Genomic DNA, 21947 nt, shown 5'->3' with positions numbered 1-21947 from the left:
TCAATTGCCAAGGATCCTGCTGACCTCTTGCCATGAACTTCTCCCCTCTGGACCAATTTTCCCTTGTTGAGGGGATTCCAGGGTGGTATTTACCACCTCTTCAAAAGGAATCAAAGGAAAACAAAACACACAATAATCTCAAAAGGGCAAAGATTTTTTTTTCTCCCTTCCTTCTCCTCACCTGCAACACATGCATACCCCAGCACTATTTGGAGCCAGATACTGCATGACTCAGCTTGCTTTTTTCCCAGGGGCTTTACTGGAGCAAGCTTGAGGAGGAGTAAGTGTAAAAATGCAGTAGGAGATAAAGCTTGGGGGTAGGTGAGAATTTTCTACCATAGTGATGTGAACGAACTGCCCTCTTAGGAGCTCAGAAGAAGTGAAGACAAGAGGCCAAAATCAAATGTACCCTTCCCATCCCTGCCAGTCCCAGCTGGGTGCCGGGCGATAACCTTGCTACTCACATCTGCCTCGTTCCAGAGCCCCGGGATGCAGAAGGACTCCAGCAGGTCACTACCACACAGCAGCAGGATCCGCAGCTCTGAGGAAGGCGAGCAAAGTTTGCAAAGGGAGTAAGTGGAGGCCTGGGAAGTATTAAACCCTCAGCCTTCTTCCCCTGGTGAATACGTAACTCTCCCACCTCTGGGGCTGTGGGACCCAGTTCTCCCAGGTGCCCCTGCCCCTGAGTGTGTGCAGTGCAGAAACCCCTGCTCACCTCTCCCTCGGGCTCATTTCCAGACCACCTTCCTCCCCTGTGGGAGGAATTATTCATGCAAGGAGAGTAGGGCACAGGGGGTGATCGACTGCCCTGGCTTTCCCAGGACATGGACCTTTGAGGGCTAAGCCAGGATGGCTTATGATCGTTTTTGTAACAGTGGCTGAGCCAGCTACGCATCTTGTCTAAGGTCTGAGGTACTCTCTTGCTCCCTGTCAAGCTCAAACGTCAACGGAGTTTGGATTCTCTGTTTCTGTGCGTTGTCTGGGGTTTGTCTCCCTGACATGGGAGGGGGTGTGAGGGGACATTGAATGTACCTTGAGGTAGCTGAGTGTATAAAATGTGCCACATGACCACTATCCCCAGCAAACGGCTTGAGAAGCAAGGCTGGGGCCCCTCCCAGTGCTCATACTTTTCCTGGCACCCAGGCGCACTTCCTGCTTGTCAGTTGTGTTTCTTTCCTCATTAAGCTCACTCTGAATTATCCCAGTGAGGCCCATTGTGGTTTAAAAGAGGCAGCAAACTGACTCACTTATTAAAACTGGGCAGTGGGGAACAACATTCTGAGAACACCATGAGGAGAGTCCTCGCCCAGGATGTGGCTCAAGGTGGAGCATAGTGTGGCTCCCAGGCGTTGCAGTCGCTCCCATCGAGAGGCCAAGGCTGTTGGGCATCTTGTCTGAAACAGTGAGGCAGCTCTGCACTGAGGGTACCACCAGCCTTCCAGAGACAGCTACCGGCACAGGCCCCGGAGCCCCGAGGCCCAGGCGAGAGACGAAGAAGCTGCGGGCAGCCCTGCCTGCCTTAGACCCTGTAGCTAATTCTGGGGCCTGACGGGGGCTTTCAGGTGGTCAGCTGTCCCCTGCTGTGGAATGAGTCTCTAGGTGGGACTCCTAAAGCAGGGGAGAGGCTACTGGGCCAATGGTGGGCAATGCCAGCATCTCATGGTCCCAGGGTCAGGGCAGCCTTCCCACCTCAGGGAGTCCCACTGAGGACTGGATTGTAACTATGAAATATTCCTGCCTCCTGTCTTCTCTCCTGTCTATCATACCTTAGTCTAATGATCTGTTTGTGTGCAGGGATTGTGCTTTATCTTTACAGCCCCAGGGTCTGGCAGAGTCACTGGCATACAGTAGGTGCTCAGACATGTTGAATGGATGAGGCAACAGATGAGCTGACAGCAGAGGTCCTGCAGGCTGCCTTCCGGGCAATCTGGGAGGCGTGTGGTGGCTATTGTGGCCTCTGCTCTTGCAGCAGGGGCCACTGGGGGAAATGTTTGCCTGAGTCAGTGGCTCCTCTGTGTTGCGCCATAGGATTTCTGGCCCAACTCCCCAACTGTGGAGAGGAACCACGCTTGGTATTGCAGACGGGGCTTATTTCTGGGATTCTGTTGTTCCTCAGGCCAACTTGGAGCCACCCAGGGTTCTAGGTCAGTTCTCTGTTGAAAGGGCACGTCTCTGTAATTCTGACTGCCTATGCGTTCAGTTAGATCAAGCTTGTCCAACCCATGGCTCGTAGGCCACATGCGGCCCAGGGTGGCTTTGAATGCAGTCTAACATAAATTTGTAAACTTTCTTTTTTTTTTTTTTCTTTTTTTGGAGACAAAGTCTCCCTCTGTCACCCAGGCTGGAGTGCAGTGGCATGATCTTGGCTCACTGCAACCTCCACCTTTCAGGTTCAAGCAATTCTCTTGCCTCAGCCTCCCAAGTAGCTGGGATTACAGGTGCCCGCCACCACACCTGGCTAATTTTTGTATTTTTAGTAGAGAGGGGGTTTCACCATGTTGGCCAGGCAGGTCTCGAACTCCGGACCTCAAGTGATCTGCCCACCGTAGCCTCCCAAAGTGCTGGGATTACAGGTATGAGCCACTACACCCAACATGTAAACTTTCTTAAAACATTATGAGATTATTTTTTGGCAATTTTTTTTTTTTTTTTGCTCATAAGCTATTGCTAGTGTTAGTGTATTTTATGTGTGGTCCAAGATAATTCTTCCTCTTCCAGTGTTGCCCAGGGAAGCCAAAAGATTGGACAGCCCTGAATTAGATGGTCACATCAACAGAGAATGTGCTGGCCCTCAGCTTTTGCTACATCAGTGGTTCTCAACTGAAGGCACTTTTGCAATTGCCAGGGGACATTGGGCAATATCTGGACATTTTTGGATGTCGGGACTGGAGGGGGAGGGTGGCATGCTACTGGCATCTAGTGGGTGGAGGCTAGGAGTGCTGCTAAACATCCTACAATCTGTTCCCAAATGTCAGTTAGTGCCGAGGTTAAAAATCCCTGCTTACACAGGCATGAAAATAAATCTCTTTCCTATTCTCAAGCCAGGGACGCACTATCCCAATCAAATATAATATGAGACTTTTATTTTTTAAGCCAAAGCACAAATAGTTCAAGAGTGGGGTCTCTGCACCTTTTCTGGCAGGACCAGTGCAAACATTTAAGTCACAGACAAGCGGCCCCAGCAGGGCTTGAGATCCCACATGTGGCCACTGGAGGGCAGCAGTGACTTCTCCCAGTTAGTCGTATGAGGCTAAGGCAAGTTTCCAGCCCACCAGCCTGTGGCCTAGGGCAGCCCTGGAGGAGCAGTCAGTTGTTAGGAGCATGTAAATAGGGTCAACAGGTGCTAATGGAACTAGGAGAAAATGGCTTTTCTTCCTCATTTAGTATGCAAGGAACTATCAAAAAGGGGGACATGTGAGCCCCAGGGCCTCACACAGCGCAGGAGTCGGGAGGCAGCATAGCTCCCTTCCAGTTTCTTTGGGCCGGCCTCCTTCCCCAGGTCACCCTGATTCAGGGCCACGAGCCAGAATGCACGCTGTCTGTCCACACTCCCCTCCCAGGAATCCGGGCTATGTGAAGCCCGAGCCCTGCAGCCCATCCCAGTTTCCACTGCACGCAGCCACCACCTGGACCATGCCAGGACCTGAGCCCAATCTGACAGCTGTGGATGCTGAGCTTTCCTTTCTCGGAACCTAGGTATTCTCCATTCTCTACCCGCACTGTCCCTTCTCCATCACGTGCCGGTAGACCCTCCCTCTCAGCGAGCACAGGGATGTGGAAGGGGACAGGCAGAGCCTCAGGGAAACCAGAGGTGAGAGGTCGGTCACTCCCCAGCTGCATTTTTGGACCCTGGCGGCTGTCTCACCATAACTCCAGAGCTGCTATGGAGCAAGAAGAGTAAGCAGAGGCCCCTGCCCCTCCCAAGGTAGCCATGAGCTAATGGAAGTGAACACAGCAGTACGCTGTGCAACATTGATCACCACTGTCCTCTCCCAGAGGGGACTCCTTGACTCAGGGTGGGGAAAGCCTGATCCACCTGCCCCGGGCACTGGGAAGACAAGCAAGGCCACGGTTCAAGCTTGCCACAATACATCTCTGGACTAAGGAAAGAGAAATACACATTGGAATACAATGAGAAGTCCTAAGGCTGCTCTAAGCTCTGCCGGCCAAGAGACTGCGTGGGAAGGCAGCAGGTGATGGCCAGGCTGGAACTGCAGGGAAGTGGAGTGCGGGAGCTTTCAGCCCAGTCCCGGCACCTTCACTTGCATCCTTGCCTGTTGGGTGTTCTGGGGCTACAGAACCTAGAGCCAAATGCTCCTGCCTGTTTTGGGGAGCAAGCAGGAAGGCGGGTGCTCCTTCCTGTGGCCTTCAGAGAGTACCTGCTGGTCAATAAAGGATATTAAAATATAGTAAAATAATTAAGAAGTGAGGAGTTTTGAGTCTTCATTCCTTTTGTTTTTAATTCAATTTAATTTTAAGTTAATGTAACTTAATTTTTAGTAATGCCTGTATTCAAAACTGGTTCACAGAATTCCTGAAAACTTTACAAATGGTTGTAGGAAACCAACTGAGCCGATTCAGGGACACCACTGCACCTCAGGCGAGAGGATGAGACCCAGAGAAGCCCCTTGAAATGACATCACATCTGCCGGGTCTGCAGGAAGAACCAGGTGCTCAGGACAAACCCTGCCTCTCAGGATTGCAGCGGGAGCCCTGACTTCCAGTTCTTGGACAGAAAAGTACCAGGAGGGGATGCTTGGAGGATCTTTTCAGCTGGAAGTTGAAGATCGAGGGTGTGGACACCAGGCTGCCTTGCCCTAGAGCTCCAGGCATTCCTGATATCACTAACCCTTCTTGTACCCTGGTACCTGTGCCAGCTCCAGCTCTATTATGGTGTCTCCCTGCCCTTTCCCCAGTGTCTCCCACTTGTGTCTCTCACCCATTCTGAAACCCTGGGAAGATTTCAGTGTTCCTATCTGCTTCTCAACTTGCTTGTAGGGGTCATCAACGCCTTCCCACCCTGACAGCTGTGGAACCGCCCTCCACTGGCTCGGGCCCGCCCTGGCCTGCTCTGGGATTGGGTTGGGCAGGCAGCCCTCACACACAGTGAAGTGCCTTAGCCTCTGCCCAAGGCTGCAAGGGAGGTGTGGAGGTGGCTTTCAGTCCCCTCTCTATTTCTTCATCTTCACGCACTGACTGAGGAAGGCGGGGGTGCTCTTCCGCCTCATTTGTGTGCAGTGTCTGTGCTCAGAAGAAGGGTCTTTCCAACTGGTGCCAAAGCTCAAGTTTCATGTTTTTTAGAGGAAGGAGAGGCTCTGAAGGAAAAATCACCAAATGATCCAGTCCTATCTCTTGGGAGCTGGCTGGAGTCCAGTTGAGAGATGTTAAAGGGAGCTAACTATGAATGTAGTCTTAGCCTGGGAATGATCCCTCTTCCGAGAGGAGACCCTGCTGCAAAACAGTCCCCGTGTTTTCAAGCCTCTCTGTTCCCCATGTTGCCTGTTGTGAAGGCAGGGGGCTCCAAATGTCCCCATTTTCCCCACTTTCACAGTCCTACTCACCGATCTCTTCATACCGCATCACCGTGCCCAGATTGGCATTCTCATCTAAGGAGGAAAGAAGGAAGGAAGGGCATTAGGGAACCGGCTTCCTCGTACCCAACACACAGTCTGCCTGAGGGCCTCAGCAGGAGTTATTGGGATGGGGTGGGGTGGGTGCAAGTAAGGGGGTGGTGTGCCACCCTGCACAAGTGACACCTGAGGAGGGTGAATGGAGAGCACAGTCAGGCATAAAATGGACAGGAAGCTCTTCTCCTGCTCCAGGAGCGGCACTTCACATTGCTGGGGCTTTCAGAATGAGACAGCCTGACTGGGGAGTCAATGATGAACACACACGTGCTCATGCTGAGCGCCTTCTGTTGTTTCTGTATTTGAGTGAGCTGGCCACAAGAGCAACATCCTTACAACCTACAGAGATGGCTTTTGGGGTCACAAGAGGTGGCCGGCTCTCAGGGATTACCTGGTTTAAAGTACAAGCACACTCGGGGTGCAGAACTTTTTCACATGGTGGAATGTAGCAAGCGCCTGCAGGAAGCTGAGAAAGACTGAGTCTTTGATGTGCTCTTGTGTGTGCAATGCCTGTGTGGGGTAATACGGTGTGCACAAGTATGTGCACACACACAGTCACAGGAATTTGCAGTGGGGGGAATGTGCTTGAGGATCTTTGCTGAAGCAATGAAGGGAGGAGAGAAAGAAAAGAGACAGGACTGGGAATCAAGTTCCTTAGTTCCTCACCTACAAAGGTGAAACGCTCCACCGGTGGGCGGACACAGCAGATCCGGCTGAGGCTTTCTCCCACCTTCCCCAAGATCTTGGCTATGGGAGAGAGCAAGACAGACAGGGACAGAGTGGGAGAGAACCACTCACAACTGGCACTCATGTCGGCCCGCCATTGGGGCCGCTGTAAACATCGGGGTGCATGGATGGGGCAGGAGTGGGGAGCAGGAGGTAGCAGGAGGGTAGAGAGAAAGAACAGAAATATGACAGCACAAATTTCTTCTTCTCATTCACAGTCTGAGGCACACACATTGTGAGCCCTAGACTGGAAGCCATTTTCTGGTTATGTTTATTTCATTGTTGGAAACTTGGAAAACATAGAAGAGGGAAATACATAAAGAGGAAAACTTAAGGCACTCATAATCCCACCCCAAGATATAACTACTGCCAACCTGTTGGTATATTATTTATTTTCTTTCATGTTTTAAATGTGTATTATGCAGGTATGTCTACATAAATTGGATCAGATTTTCCATTTAAAGGCCATATAGGCGGCTGGCTTCTTTCATTTTCTGTATCATGAACATTTCTTCCCCAGGTTTGTCCCAAGCCTATCCTTAGCTGCTCCTCCCACTGGACAGCTACACCCACATCCAAGGAGACTCAGCAAAGTACATGTTTGGAACCATTTCTGCTGGGCTAAGGCGTTCCTTCCCATGCAGATGGTCTTTAGAATCATCAGACATCCTATTTGGCTGAGAGGGATCTGGTTTTCAATTATCCCTCCGGGCTCCAAGCCAGCAAAATTTTCTGAGCCCCCCACATGTAGCTGTATGCAAACTGTGAAATTCTGACTCTTCTTTGTGAATTACCCTGTTTATAATAGACCAATAATATAATAGCTTATGGTCTCAAGGCTTGAAAAGTAATATCAGAATCTGTCTCTTGGAGTTGGCTTGGAAGAAAATTTCAGAGCATGGACCTCGAAGCCTGACAGTACTGAATATGAATTGTAGCTCTTCTACTTTTGAGCTGTGTGACAAATCAGCAAATCACTTTTCTTCTCTGAATCTGTTTTTTATTTGAAATGAGAACATAATGTCTATATCACAGTACTACTGCATTAAATAAGAACGCAGGTAAAGCACGAGCATCATTTGGGCACATAGTCCTAGGTCTGGGGTATGTGTTGGTGCTCTCTGTCACTGGATTGGTGGCTAAGAGTGTGGGGAATCTGGGTGCAGACCGCCTGGGTGTGACTCATGGCCCTGCTTCTTCCTCACTGTGTGACCCTGGGCAAGATCCTTAACCTCCCTAGAAGAGGCAGAGAAAAATGCTCCATTTTATACATTCAATTCCCAGTTAACACAATTATTTCTTAAAATTCATGTTTTTTTTGAGACAGGGTCTCACTCTGTCTCCCAGCCTAGAGTGCAGTGGCACAATCCCCTACTCCCTGCAACCTCTGCCTCCTGGGCTCAAGAGATCCTCCCACCTCAGCCGTCTGAGTAGCTGGGACTACAGGCATGTGCCACCATGCCTGGTTAATTTTTGTTGTTGTTATTATTATTATTATTTGGTAGAGGTGGGGTTTCATCATGTTGCCCAGGCTACTCTCAAACTCCTGGGCTCAAGCCATCCACCCACCTCAGCTTCCTAAAGTGCTGGGATCACAGGCGTGAGCCACCAGGCCCGGCCCTATGCTTATATTTAAATGCAAGAGAAGAGTGCACACCACCACCTGCCTCTCTCTGATTGTGACTGGTTTGCTCTGATGCTCAGTATTCAGGGTTCTCAAAGTATTGTCTGTGGACTAGCAGCATCAGCAGCACCTTGTTAAAAATACAAGTCCTCTTTCCCCTCCCAGACCTACTGAATCAAGTTCTGGATGGATCCCAGCAATCACTATTTTAACAAGCCCTCCACATGATTCTGAGGTTTGGGTACCCCACATCAGTGTTCCCCTACCTGCAGTGGGCTTGGTGGGCACGTTGCTGTTCTGGTAAATGGGCTGGGGGGTCTCGTTTTGTGGCTGTCCGATCACAGGCGTCATGGAAGGTGTGTTGACATTGGAGAGGATGCAGCCAGTCACCCTCTAGGGAGAGGGAGAAGAGTGTTATTAGCCACATGACTTTGAGAATCATTTCAAAGTTATTTCCAAATGGTTATCTGCTTGTCCATCATGGAGAGGCCACCCAGAGCTGAGGAAGAGCCCTGGGGATGGTTCTAGACCCAGCTGCATCATGTGGTCACTAGGCTGGCAGGAGCAGCTCAGTAGGAAAAGCATGAGATGTGGTGTTATAATGGGTCCTGGGGCCAAATTTGGGCTCTGCCTCCTAGCTATGTGAGCTTGGACAGTTACTTCATCGCTCCTGAACCTCAACTCAGGAGTCTAACCATATACCCGCCTTTTCCAATTGTGGTCGGGTCGCACAGGCGAGCATATGCAAAGTGCCTGTGGGGTGCCTGACACATGGCAGGAGCTCCATCAGCAGCAGGCGATGCTGGAACCTTCTGTGTAACACGAATATCTGCCCTCCCCAAATGTTTCATGGGGCTCAAATGAGATCATGTCTGCAAAAGGGCTCTGTAAGCTTGGGAAAGGTCATACAAACACAAGGCACGATCACCACCTGCGGCTTCTTCAGGCCAGAGTTGTCAGTAACACAGCCAAGCAAGAGGGAGAGCGGTGCCAGGCAGCACAGGATGTGTTTGTGCTGCGGGAAGCAGGGTGGGTGGGTTCTGAGCACTCTCTCGCCTGCTCAGTGTGAATACACATGCCAGAGCCAAGCGGAAATTCTGTGTGCATTATCCATTGTCCTGAGTTATCTGCCAGGCTACTCCTCGCCAGTGCTGCAGAAAACACAGAGCTGATAAGACAGCATTCCTCACAGCTGACCCACTAGCAACCCCACTGGGCCGAGGTGACAGGGAGAGTGGCTGTTGGGCAACAGAGAAACAAAGGATGAATTCCCAATCTCTTTAGCTTCACAAGGGCCACTGCTTATTCGAGGTTTCTTTATTCCCAAAAGCTTTATTCCCAAAAGCTGCCTGGGTACCCACCACCCACTCCTGCACGCCACCCTTTCTGGATTCAGATTCTGCTGCCAGGGGACCCCCAGGCCCAAGGCTGGGGTGATCTTCTAGGCACCCGTTCCACAGGCCATCCTGTGGGCAGAGCAGTGTGTGAGTCCTTCTCAGCCCTAGAAGGGCAGGCATTTGTCCTGTGGGGTAACCTGTCACCTTTGTAAGACTCCTGATAGGAGGAGGTCACATCTGACCACTCTGGGAGCCAGCTGAGGTGGGTACCGTGGGATCTTTTCACCTCTCGGTGGGCTTCTTTTCCCAGCTGTGGCTGGTGGGGTGGAAGGGGTGGTCTGCCTCCATGTATTATTTCACCAGCAGAAAAGAAAACACTGCATTCCTGTTTCCTGACTGGTCTGGTAGCTGAGGAGTTTCTTCCTCTTGCTGCACTGTGGGTCCCATTTGACTTGTCCTATCTCAGAGAAGTAGAAAATGGCTGGCTGCACTCCCTGATCCTGCCCTCGCCAGCCCCCATGGGCTCCTGCGTTCTCAGAGGCCTTGACATTGGAGAGTTGTCCCAAGTCACCTGTTAGGTCATGCATCTATCTCTGCGGTTGGTCTACTCTGCATGCCGGGAACACCTGCCTCATGCTTGCTAGGAGTTTGAAGGCTGAGAGTTCTTAGGAAGCAGCTCCAAGCTCTTACTCCAAGGCAGGGGGGCCGGCAGTGACCTACATTCTTTGACAGCCTCTGCCCATTGCTAAAACAGCTGGGGCTCCTGGTGGAGCTTCTCTGGCCTAGACTCATACCCTGGGCATGAGTAACACAGGTAGAGTTCAGGAAGCCTGGGCATTTAGACAACAAATGATAGCCAGGCTTTCCAGCCAGTATTGCCAGCACTGAGGAATGCCTGCAGGGTCCCCATTCCTCCCTTCTGTCGTGGAGCCTGAGGCTTCTGTGTGACCAGAAAGAGCACAGGCCCACAGGTACTTCCCAGGTGACATGTAGTGTGAGAAATAAACTTGTGTGAAGTCACTGAGCTTTTAGGGATGTTTGTCACCACAGCACATCTTTGCCTATCCTGACAGATACACTCTTACACAGTGCCTTTCATTACTGCTATTGTGGAGACCAGCACAGAGGAGCAAGTCAGTGTGGCCCCAAGTCAGCCTCCTTTCAAGGGGACCAGAAGGGTCAGGATGTGTGAGAAAGGTTCTGAAAGCCAAAGGGAAAGGAAATTAGTTTTCTCCAATTGCGTGGGGGAGAAAACAACAGATAGAGAACAGCCAGCTGGTCCTCTCTACCTCACTTGCCCTTGGCTCCCCAGGACAGAGCTCTGAAGCTCCACATCTGTTAAAATAAAGCCTGGCTGTGCAGCTGGTGGAGTGTGGGGTGGTCAGGGGCTGCTCCCCAGGAAGAACATGGTGACAGGCCCTCTGGCAGCAAGGACACAGATGGGACAGAGGCTCTCCCTGTAGGAAGGCAGTGCCAGGTGGATGCTATCTGGGGCTGTGGAGGGCTCTGCTGCAGAGTCCGTGGAGGCGAGCAGAACTGATTGTTTGCTGTCTTGGTTGGTCAGGCTTCTCGCCGTCGGTGGCATTGCTTTTCGTCCTGTCACTGTGGAGTTGATGGGTTGGCATTGATCTGGGAAGGGTGCTTCCTGCACACTCTGGCCAGTGCTGCTGGCTGGTATGGAGCCCATTCTAACCTGGCAACCAGCCCTGAAGTCTCTGCAGCCCGGCCACAGGCCCCAGGCTCCAGTGGGGAATACAGAAGCTCTCGCCTATCTGTGTTCACCAAACACTCACTGTGTGTGCTCAGATATGTGGACTCCCCTCTCTGCTCCCTTTCACGCACTAATAAAACAGGCATCAGACACCGTCTGCCCATGGGGCTCTTGTGAGGAGGAATGGGTGGGAATGGGGTACAATGACTGGCAGGTGTGACGTGCCAATGGGGTCCCCACAGGCGGGGCACGGGGCTTGGCTGCTTGTACCTCCCCTAAGTGCTCCTCTCTTCTCCTGCCTTTCGTTGCCCAGTCTCCTCCTCCCTCACTTTCTGAAGTCCTATCACTGTGGTCTCCTTAATCCCACCTTGAACTTGCTCCCAGCTGATAAAAGCTGCCTACCATACCCAGCAGCAACGCCCCAAATGGGAAGTCAAGACTGAGGGTGGAAGACAGGGAGTAGCCCCTGGTGCTACTCGGGGTTTCTCATTCATTGTTCTTTGTGCTATACACAGGCTGGTCTCTCTCGAAACAGGCAGACAAATAAGAGGCTGAAAGCAGGCCGAGAGGCCAGCAGCACCCTCTCCTCTCCTTGCCTGACTTCTGTGGGTCCAGCCCCTCCCCTGCAGCCTGGTGGTTCATGCATTCCCAGGCTCAGCCTAGCTCACCTTCATGAGGTCCCGGTGGTGTTCCAACACGCTGCAGGTCGTCTGCCAGGTGTCCTGGTAGCACTCCCAAGGGTCCACCCTAACATCATCGGAAAGAAATTTCTCTTGGTTTCTGTTCTCATACTCTTTCCTTATTGTTTCCTTCCAAAGATTATAGCTCAGGAAGCATGGAAGACCTGGCCATACCATGTGCTTAGATCTTGAATCAGATAAAACCCAGGTGTGAAACACTTTTCTGAGCTTCAGTTTCCTCCTTTGTAAAATGAGAAGAGCATGGTATAGGCTTACGAGAAGAGATGCTGGTGCCACTCTGCCTGGATTTAATTCCAGCCTCAGCTCTTTGCAACTGTGTGGCTTTGGGAAAGTTATGTGATCTCCCAGTGCCTCACCTTCCCCATCGGTAAAATGGGAATAACAACAGTAACGAGCTTATGGTCTTGTTAGAAAGGCTCGGTAAGTTTTATGTGTACAATGCTCAGTACAGCGTCTTGCTCCTATTATTACCTACAAAATAAACCCTCCTTTGGACCCTTGAGGGTTGTGACAAGGATTAGCTGAGCTGGGCCTTTGTCAAGTGGTGGCCAGGCTGCAAGCCCTCGAAAATCAGTCTTGCCTGCCTCCCTCTGCAGTGAGGTGCTTTATGGGTGTGGAGGTGAGGCATGGCAGGCAGATGAGAGGGCGCAGACCCAGCAATGGCCAGCCCGTCTGGGATACTGCTTGTGAAATAAGCAGGGATCCAGCCCCAGACTGAGGCAGCACTGGGCCTTAATTGCCAACTTAATGATTTTTTTTTAGACGGAGTCTCGCTCTGTCACCCAGGCTGGAGTGCAGTGGTGAGATCTCGGCTCACCGCAACCTCCACCTCCTGTGTTCAAGCGATTCTCCTGCCTCAGCCTCCTGTAGCTGGGATTATAGGCACATGGCGCCATGCCCAGTTAATTTTTGTATTTTTAGTAGAGATGGGGTTTCACTACATTGGCCAGGCTGGTCTCAAACCCCTCACCTCAGGTGATCTGCCCACCTTGGCCTCCCAAAGTGCTGGAATTACAGGCATGAGCCCCCATGCCCTGCCTTCGCAAACATTTTCTTAGCAGTCGTGCATCCCCTTAACACCACCACCCTACCCCACCACCCCACCTAAAGTGCCCAGAGATGAGATCCCACTAGCTGAAAACCCTTAGAGAGTCAGCTTGCCATTTGCCCGGAGCCTAGCTCCCCCTAGCCCGGCCCTGTGCCCGGGAGCGCACCTGTGTCAGAGACAAACACTTCATCTGGCTAAATGGGCTCCCAGTGTTAGGCACCCCATCTCAGCCAACCCTCATCTCTAGAGGCAATTCTTAGACTCCCTAGTGATCTCAATTCTCAGGATTCTGATTTTCCAACCTAGAGCAGCCCAGGGAAGGTGGTAGGCACTCAGTAGTTGTTGAATGAATGAGGGAATTATTCCAGAATCTTCTAAGCACATCCAAGCAGTAACAGTCTCCTGCCCAGTGATTTCCTCACTGGACCCTTATTCAAGGTCCTCAGCATCCCCAGAAGATCAGGAGTTACAATGTTAAGAGGCTTCATTTCTAATCTTTTCTTCCCTATGGATGTATCAATGTATCATTGCTCAAACCCTTTGATATCTCTGGGCCTGTTTCTCACCTGAGAAAGAGCAGCCGTCTCTCTACCAAAGCTTTGTCGTTAGGGGGATGAGAAAGTCTATAAAGGGCATGTGCTTCTCACACAAATCACTGTGCACGAATGGCAAGGATCACTGCCGAATTATTACTGTCGCTTCCCTTCACTGCTCTCATTCCCGCCCACCCTACTCTTCCCGGGCGAACTCTCTGCATTCCTCATTCTGAGGTCAGCATCCCGTCACTTCGCCCCTTTCATGGAAACCTCTAGGTGATGCTTATTTTTCCATAGAGGGGGAAATTACAGCACACATGGCATGCCATTATTTTTTTTAAACATCATCTTCTCACGCAAATTATAATGGTAGGAACTTTGGGGAGCATCATTAGCATAATTAGTGGAAGCTTGCTTTAATTACACTGCAAGCTCAGTGGAGGGGTTGGGGTGGAGGTGCCTTCCTAGCAGCACGTCTGGCCAGAAAGGCAGTGAGCAGGAAAGCCACCTAGTGGGTGTGATTTGGTGTGGCTGCCGTTAAGGGCAGACTCGCACCTCTCTCCTGGGGCCAGTGTGGGGCCCTTAGGCAGCCTGAGTTCAGGAATGGGAAATTGCAAAGGCCGGGGAACATTCCCTGAAAGGTAGTGAGGGTTCATGGAACTTAGTGGGAATGAAAGTGAGAGGCATTTCTGATTTTCTGGTCATGCTTCACCCAAAACCCAGTGATATTTCTGGAAGCTCCAAGAATCACGCCAGGACTCAGAGATGCCAAAACAGGGGCAACATTCAAGCTCTTTCTTTACTTTCATGGGCCTCATAGTTTGGTTCAAAAATAAAGTTACCGGTATCCCTGGAGGTCTACGTATTGCCTCCACAAGGCTAGCATCTTGCCCCTGCCTCCCCATCCTTTCAGGATCCAAATTACTGCTGGAACTCTTCTTTTTTCCCCTCCTCACTCCCAGTAAGTCCCCGGGCCACCTGCCTCTGGCATCTTCAGGCCAGTCCTACCTGATCCAGTCAGAATTCTGGACGGCCAGCTGACACATGATGAGACGGTGCCGGCTTGACACGAGGCCCTGGGAAGCAACAGAGCAATCATTGGGAGACTCCCTCCGTTCCCCACAACATCCTTGGGGTACCAGCCCAAGCCCACCCATTGTTAAGGTGCAGCCTTTTTCCAGTGGTGAGAGGGAATGAGGGATGTGACCCCTTTACTTGTCCGTTTGCCACAGGCAGGCCTGGAATGGTGGTGGGGAAAGGAAACGAATAAAGGGTGTGTGGTGTATACCACCCCAACAGGGTCGATAGATGAGCCTCCATTTGCAAAGCAGCCCCTCTGTGCCCTGCAGAGATGAGACTTAACTCAGCAAATGTGGCCTTGTCTTATGACTCAGTCTGGCTCGTTAGGTGAGTTTTCCCAGAGCCCACCAAGGTGCATCTGTGGGAGAAAGGGGGAATGATGGGTAGAGCTCCTAGATTTGCCGGAATATGTGGTAGGGAGGGATGGGCAGGGAAATGAATTTTAAATCAGACTATATGAGGCATAGGCCGTTTTCTCCTAAAACCCTGAGAAGACTTGCCCAATGCAGCTCAACCCATAACCAGCTGCCAACCTGGCATCCACCATACCAAGCCACACCCGGTAGATGTTCCTGCTCCCCTTTCAATGAGTCCTGACCGGCCTGTGAGTGGCTCTATGGTCATGGACAGCTGGTCTTTCCAGCTGCTGCTTCAACACCCATCCACTCAGGTCCAACTGTGGTCCTGAGATGGGAAGCAGGATGGATGCATGGACCTGGGCATTTTGTGTCTCCAGGAATCTTAGCAGAGACAGAGGTGGGGCAGTTTTTCTGCCAGGAACTATCAGGCCAGGGATGGGAGGGCGGGAGTTGAAGGAGGACAGAGGCACAGGAAGGAACCCACCTGTTTTCCATAGGAGTCGTGGACAGGGGAGACAATCCCACCAATCACAATAAACCTTCCAGTTTTGTGCAGATAATCCCTGGCTCTTTCTAATTAAGAGAAGAAATCCATACATTATAAAGAGGAAAGGCATGGATTAAAGGTGATAATTGAAATCAATATGCTCAGCTCTGTAATGCTGAGGTTTATTTCCCATCTCTCTTGCCATTTAAATAGAAAATGTCAACTTTCAAAGCAAACATTGGTGATTCAAAAGGTTACAGAACCAGATTTCAGCCCCCAAAGCAAAAGGATTTAGAACTCAGAGTTTTAAAAGTCCTCTGTGGGAGGAGCCAGTGTAGCTCAGAGGGATTTAAAACAAGCGCCTCATTAGCAGCCGTTAGAGCTACAGATTGGAATTTACCCCTATTGTCACTTGCAGAAATTATAACGTGGAGGAGTAGTGTTTAAAAAAAAAAAAAAAGCCTCCTTATAATATGAAAGATGTGCTGATTGCCTCATCTAATTATTCAGAAGAGAAAAACCACCAAAACAAATTTAAAGGGCCTTGTAGATAATTACAGAGAATTAGCAATCAACCCAGAAGACCATCATCTTAGACTTGGTTGAGACGAAAAATTTGGCCGGATAAAAGCCTTTTATCCTTTGGAAGGTATGCAATATTGCTTTTTCAAATCTATCAGAGAAACCCAATTTTATTTTCGCAATAAATTTCGGCAAACTAAGAAGGGGCTGAAAAGTCTGGTTCTATCTTACTTCCAAAAAAGTTCCTTTTAAGAATGTCAACAGAGGCCGGGTGTGGTGGCTCACACCTGTAATCCCAGCACTTTGGGAGGCCCAGGCGGGTGGGTCATGAGGTCAGGAGTTGACGACCAGTCTGGCCAAGATGGTAAAACCCCATCTCTACTAAAAATACAAAAATTAGCCAGGCGTGGTGGCAGGCACCATAATCCCAGTTACTCCGGAGGCTGAGGGAGGAGAATTGCTTGAACCCGGGCGGCAGAGATTGCAGTGAGCCGAGATCATGCTACTGCACTCCAGCCTGGGCAACAGAGGGAGACTCCGTCTAAAAAAAAAAAAAAAAAAATGTCAGTAGGGCCTGAGCTTATTCCACTGAGGAAAAATCTGGCATGGAGTTTACAGTGAAGGAATTTTTAACTAGAAGGGAGCCTGGGCAGCAAGGCTGGCTGTGTAGTTTACAAGCAAGTTTTCAGAATGACTTTGCTGGATTTCTTAACACTTGAAAAAAAGATCTCACCATATTTGCTTCTTTTTCTTTCTTTCTTTGTTTTTTGAGACAAAGTCTCACCCTGTTGCTTAGGCTGCAGTGCAGTGGCACGATCTTGGCTCACTGCAACCTCCACCTCCTGGGTTCAAGCAATTCTTATGCCTCAGACTCCCAAGTAGCTGAGATTACAGGCATGAGCCACCATGCTTGGCTAATTTTTGTATTTTTAGTAGAGACAGGTTTCACATGTTGGTCAGGCTGGCCTCAAACTCCCGGCCTCAAGTGATCTGCCCGCCCTGGCCTCCCAAAGTGCAAGGGTTACAGGCATGAGCCGCGGCACCTGGCTGCTTCTTTTTCTTTCAATGTGAAATTTCTTAGATTTAAAAAACAAATAGACTATTTTTAACACCATTTTAGATTTACAGAATAATTGAGGAGATTGCACATGGAGTTCCATATATTTAGACCCTTCCCACCTTTTTACCTCCCTCCATGCACAGTTTCCCCCATTATATTAATAATTTTGCACTAGTGTGGCACACTTGTTATACTTGACAAATCGATATTAACACATTATTAACTATAGTCCGTAGTTTACATTAAGATTTACTCTGTGTTGTAGAGTTCTGTGGGTTTTGACAATTGTATCCCTCATTATAGTATCATACCCAGTATTTTCATGTCCCTAAAAATTCAGTGTTCCACCCATTCATGCCTCCTCTTTTCCCAAACCCCTGGCAACCACGGATCTGTTTACTATTTCCATAGATTTGACGTTTCCAAAATGCCATATGGTTGGAATCATACAGTATGTAGCCTCTTTGGACTTGCTGTTTTCACTAAGCAGTATGCATTTAAACTTCCTCCATGCCTTTTCATGGCTCAACAGCTAATTTCTTTCTTTTTTTTTTGAGACGAAGTCTCGCTCTTGTCCCCTAGGCTGGAGTGCAGTGGCACCATCTCAACTCACTGCAACCTCCGCCTCCCAGGTTCAAGCGATTCTCCTGCCTCAGCCTCCCGAGTAGTTGGGATTACAGGCGCCCGCCACCACACCCAGCTAATTTTTGTATTTTTAGTAGAGATAGGGTTTCACCATGTTGGCCAAACAGGTCTCAAACTCCTGACCTCAGGTGATCTGCCTGCCTCGGCTTCCCAAAGTGCTGGGATTACAGGCATGAGCCACCGCGCCCTGCCGACAGCTCATTTCTTTTAATCACTGAATGATAGTCTATTGTCTGGAAGTACCTCAGTTTAGCCATTCATTTACCAAAGAACATCTTTGCTGCTTCCAGTTTTTAGTGATTATAAATAAAGTTGATATGACATTCATGTGCAGGTTTTTGTGTAGACATAGGTTGGGGAATCTACACAAGGAGCCATATGAATCACATGGTAAGATTATGTTTAGCTTTTTAAGAAGCTGTCAAATTGTCTTCCAAAGTGGTTGTGCCATTTTATATTCCCACCAGGAATGAGTGAGACTTTCTGTTGCTCCAATTTATTACCAGCATTTGGCATTATTTGGATTTTAATAAGTGGGTCATTCTGATAAGTGTGTCACATTTGCTTTTTTTTGATAGACTCTAGCTCTGTTGCCCAGGCTAGAGTACAGTGGCATCACCTTGGCTCACTGCAACCTCTGCCTCCTGGGTTCAAGTGATTCTTGTGCCTCAGCCTCCTAGGTAGCTGGGATTAAAGACGTGCATCACCATACCCAGCTAATTTTTTAATTTTTTAATAGAGATGGGGTTTCACCATATTGGCCAGGCTGGTCTCGAACTTCCGACCTCAGGTGACCTGATCGCCTCAGCCTCCCTAAGTGCTGGGATTACAGGCGTGAGCCACTGTACCCGGTCCCACATTTGCTTTTTAAAAGAGTTGTAGTACTTCACTTGTTTTCAGATTTTATTCTGAGGTCAAATTAAAGGCCTTGCAACAATCTCTTCTGATATTTGAAGAAACTGCACAGCCTCTCCCTGTTTCTCTTGGGCCTTCACACTCCAGTCCTCCTTGGGGTCATTTCTATCTGGCCCTTGGCAGTCACAGACCCTCTGCTGCAATAAACCAGACCTTCTTTACTCTCCCTGTTCTCCAAATAGTGCCTTCTCCTAACTCTTCACTTCCCAAGCACTTCATTCAAACCCAGCTCTACCCTACCCCACGTCTAGCATGCCTGCCCTGCCCAACATCCTCCTGCTCTGGACTTATTGCCCGGCCACCTCACTAATCTCACTGTGCATCCAGTGCAGTCCAAGGGACCTGGAAACTGTTTCTGTAAAATGTCTCCTTTGCAAAGTTGTTATGAGGATCAAATCAAATTACAAAAGTAAAAGTGCATAGTGCTAGGTGGTTTTACTGGAGAATTCCACCAAACTTATAAAGAACTAAAACCAAGTCTACATAAACTCTTCAAGAAAGTAGAAAAGGAAGGAACTCTTTTTCTTTTTCTTTTTCTTTTTTTGAGACGGAGTTTAGCTCTTGTTGCCCAGGCTGGAGTGCAATGGCGTGATCTCTGCTCACTGCAACCTCTGCCTCCTGGGTTCAAGCGATTCTCCTGCCTCAGCCTCCTGAGTAGCTGGGATTACAGGGATGTGCCACCATGCCCGGCTAATTTTGTATTTTTAGTAGAGACGAGGTTTCTCCATGTTGGTCAGGTTGGTCTCGAACTTCCGACCTCAGGTGATCCGCCCACCTTGGCCTCCCAAAGTGCTGGGATTATAGGCGTGAGCCGCCATGCCTGGCCGAGGAAAGAACACTTTTCAATTTATTTTATAAAGCCAGTATTACCCTGATATCAAAACCAGGCAAAGATAGTACAAAGAAGAAACTACAGACCAATATCCTTTATGATTGAATACTCAAAAATCCTTAACAAATGTTAGCAAATAGAATCCAGCTATATATAGAAAGAATTATACACTGTGACTAAGTGGTATATATTCCAGGGATACAAGGCTGTTTTTTCAGTATTTGAAAAATCATTCAATGTAATCCACCAGCAAGCTAAAGAAAAATCTCATGATCCTATCAATTGATACAGAAAACACGTTTGACAAAATTCAACATTCACTCATGACAAAAACTCTCAGTATAATAGGAATAGAAAGAAACTTCCTCGACTTGACAAAAAGCATCTGCAAAAACCTGCAACTAACATCATACTTAGTGGTGAAAGATTGAATGCCTTCTCCCTAAAATCAAGAACAGGGAAGGACGTCTGCTCTTATTGCTGTTATTCAACCAGAAGTTCTAGTGCACACCATAAGGCAAGAAAAGGAAATAAAAGCCATACAGATAAAAAAAAGGAAAATAAAAAATCTGTCTCTATTTGTAGATGACTTGATGATCTACCTAGAAATCCCAAAAAATTTACAAGGAAACTCCAGCAGCTAATAAGTGAGTTCCTAAGTTCATAACTTATCACAAGGTCATAAGTTACAAGATCAACATAAGAAAATTAATTGTATTTCCGTATGCTAGCAACAAACAAATGGAAATCAAAATAAAAATACAAAGCAAATGTTAATCAATCAAATGAAATACTTAGGTATAAATATAATAAAACATATATAGGGCTTATATGTTAAAAACTATAAGATACTGATGAAAAAATCAAAGATCTAAATAAATGTAGAGACATATGCATTTTAAATCTTAACTGAGAGTCCTTTTCAAGGATGCCTTCAACCCTTTATTCCCATATGCACTATATCTATGTTGCCTCTGTGAACACAGGAACAAATATTTGAATTCAGTGCCATGACAAATAGCAGAAGATGCTGATAATCCTGAATTTCTTTGGGTGATCATGCTTCTATTGAGTTGGATGGCATAGTCTAGTGGTTAGGAACAACAACAAAAAAATAAAGGGACATACTATGTTATGGATTGGAAGACTCAACACAGTCAAGATGCTAATTCTCCCCAAAATGATATATAAATTTAATGTATTTCCTGTCAAAATTACAAGATTTTTAAAAATGTAAATATCAACAGAATTCTAAAATGTATATGGAAAGTTATAGGAGCTAGAATAGTTCATAGCAGCTTTATTTGTAATAATCAAATACAGGAAACCACCCAAATGTCTTATAATAGGTAAATGGTTAACTAAATTGTGGTACGCCCATAGCAGGGACTATACTCAGCAATAAAAAGGAAAAAATTGGCTGAGCACTGTGGCTCATGCCTGTAATCCCAACACATTGGGAGGCAGAAGTGGGTGGATCACTTGAGGTCAGGAATTCGAGACCAGCCTGGCCAACATGGTGAAACCCTGTCTCTACTAAAAATACAAAAATTAGCTGGGCGTGGTGGGTGGCACACACTTGTACTCCCAGCTATTTGGGAGGTTGAGGCGGGAGGATTGCTTGAACCTGAGAATTGGAGGTTGCAGTGAGCCAAGATGGTGCCACTGCACTCCAGCCTGGGTGACACAGTGAGATTCTGCTTCAAAAAATAAAAAAATAAAAACAAATAAAAATTAAAAAAGGAACACATTATTGATATGTGCAGCAATTTGGATGGATCTTTAGTTCATTATGCTGAGTGAAGAAAAGGCAATCTCAAAAGTTTGCTCATTATATGATTTCATTTATATAACATGGTCAAAAAGTTGTTCAAAAGTCTGGACATTTCGGCTCATGCCTATAATCCCAACATTTTGGGAGGCTGAGGCAGGAGGCTCGCTTGAGCTTAGGAGTTCATGACCAACATGGGCAATATAGTGAGACCTCTGTCTCTTAAAAAAAAAAAAAAGTGTTAAGAAGATTAGTGCTTTCCAGGGGTTAGGGATGGTGGGTCAGGGAAAGGGGTAGGTATGACTTTAAAGCTGTAGCTTGTGGGAGATCTTTGTGGTAAGGAGCTAGTTCTATAGCTTACTTGTGTTGGTTCTGTAAATCTACCCTTTTGATAAGATAACATATAAACTATACATACACCTTATGCCATTGTCAATGTCCTCATTTCAATAGTCTACTATAGTTACAGAAAATATAACTGTTATGGTCTGAATATCTGTCTCTCCAAAATTCATATGTTGAAATCTAATCTCCAACATGTTGCTATTAAGAGGTGGGGCCTTTGGGAGGTGACTAGGTCATGAGGGTGGAACCCTCATGGATGGAATTACAGACCTTATAAAAGAGGCCTGGGGGACCCCATTTGCTCTTCCATGTTGTGAGGACACATAGACGCCACCATTTAGGCTGGGCACAGTGGCTCACACCTGTAATCCCAACACTTTGGGAAGCTGAGGTGGGTGTATCAGAAGGTCAGGAGTTCGAGACCAGCCTGGCCACTATGGTGAAACCCTGTCTCTACCAAAAATACAAAAATTAGCCGGTCTTGGTGGCACGTGCCGGTAGTCCCAGTTACTTAGGAGGCTGAGGCAGAAGAATCGCTTGAACCCAGGAGGCAGAGGTTGCAGTGAGCCAATAGTGCACCACTGCACTCCAGCCTGGGTGACAGAGCGAGACTCCCTCTCA

At 48.3% G+C, this 21947-nt stretch overlaps 1 protein-coding gene across 2 annotated transcripts in view; it reads right to left on the bottom strand.

The window, feature by feature from the left end:
* The window catches only part of NMNAT2 (nicotinamide nucleotide adenylyltransferase 2), a 176599-nt gene that overhangs the window by 29284 nt on the left and 125368 nt on the right, over positions 1-21947 (bottom strand). For both annotated transcript variants that reach the window (XM_003893415.4, XM_003893416.5), the window contains exons 2-8: positions 15234-15322; positions 14319-14386; positions 11694-11772; positions 8244-8370; positions 6294-6374; positions 5562-5606; positions 465-541 (exon numbers count right to left, since the gene is read on the bottom strand). In XM_003893415.4, the coding sequence (XP_003893464.1) occupies positions 465-541; positions 5562-5606; positions 6294-6374; positions 8244-8370; positions 11694-11772; positions 14319-14386; positions 15234-15322 (566 nt within the window). The remainder of the gene's footprint in view (positions 1-464; positions 542-5561; positions 5607-6293; positions 6375-8243; positions 8371-11693; positions 11773-14318; positions 14387-15233; positions 15323-21947) is intronic.

This window comes from Papio anubis, chromosome 1, assembly GCF_008728515.1.
Source record: "Papio anubis isolate 15944 chromosome 1, Panubis1.0, whole genome shotgun sequence".
NCBI lineage: Eukaryota > Metazoa > Chordata > Mammalia > Primates > Cercopithecidae > Papio > Papio anubis.
Note: the sequence above shows the minus strand (reverse complement) of the source record. Positions and strands in the feature narration are given on the sequence as shown.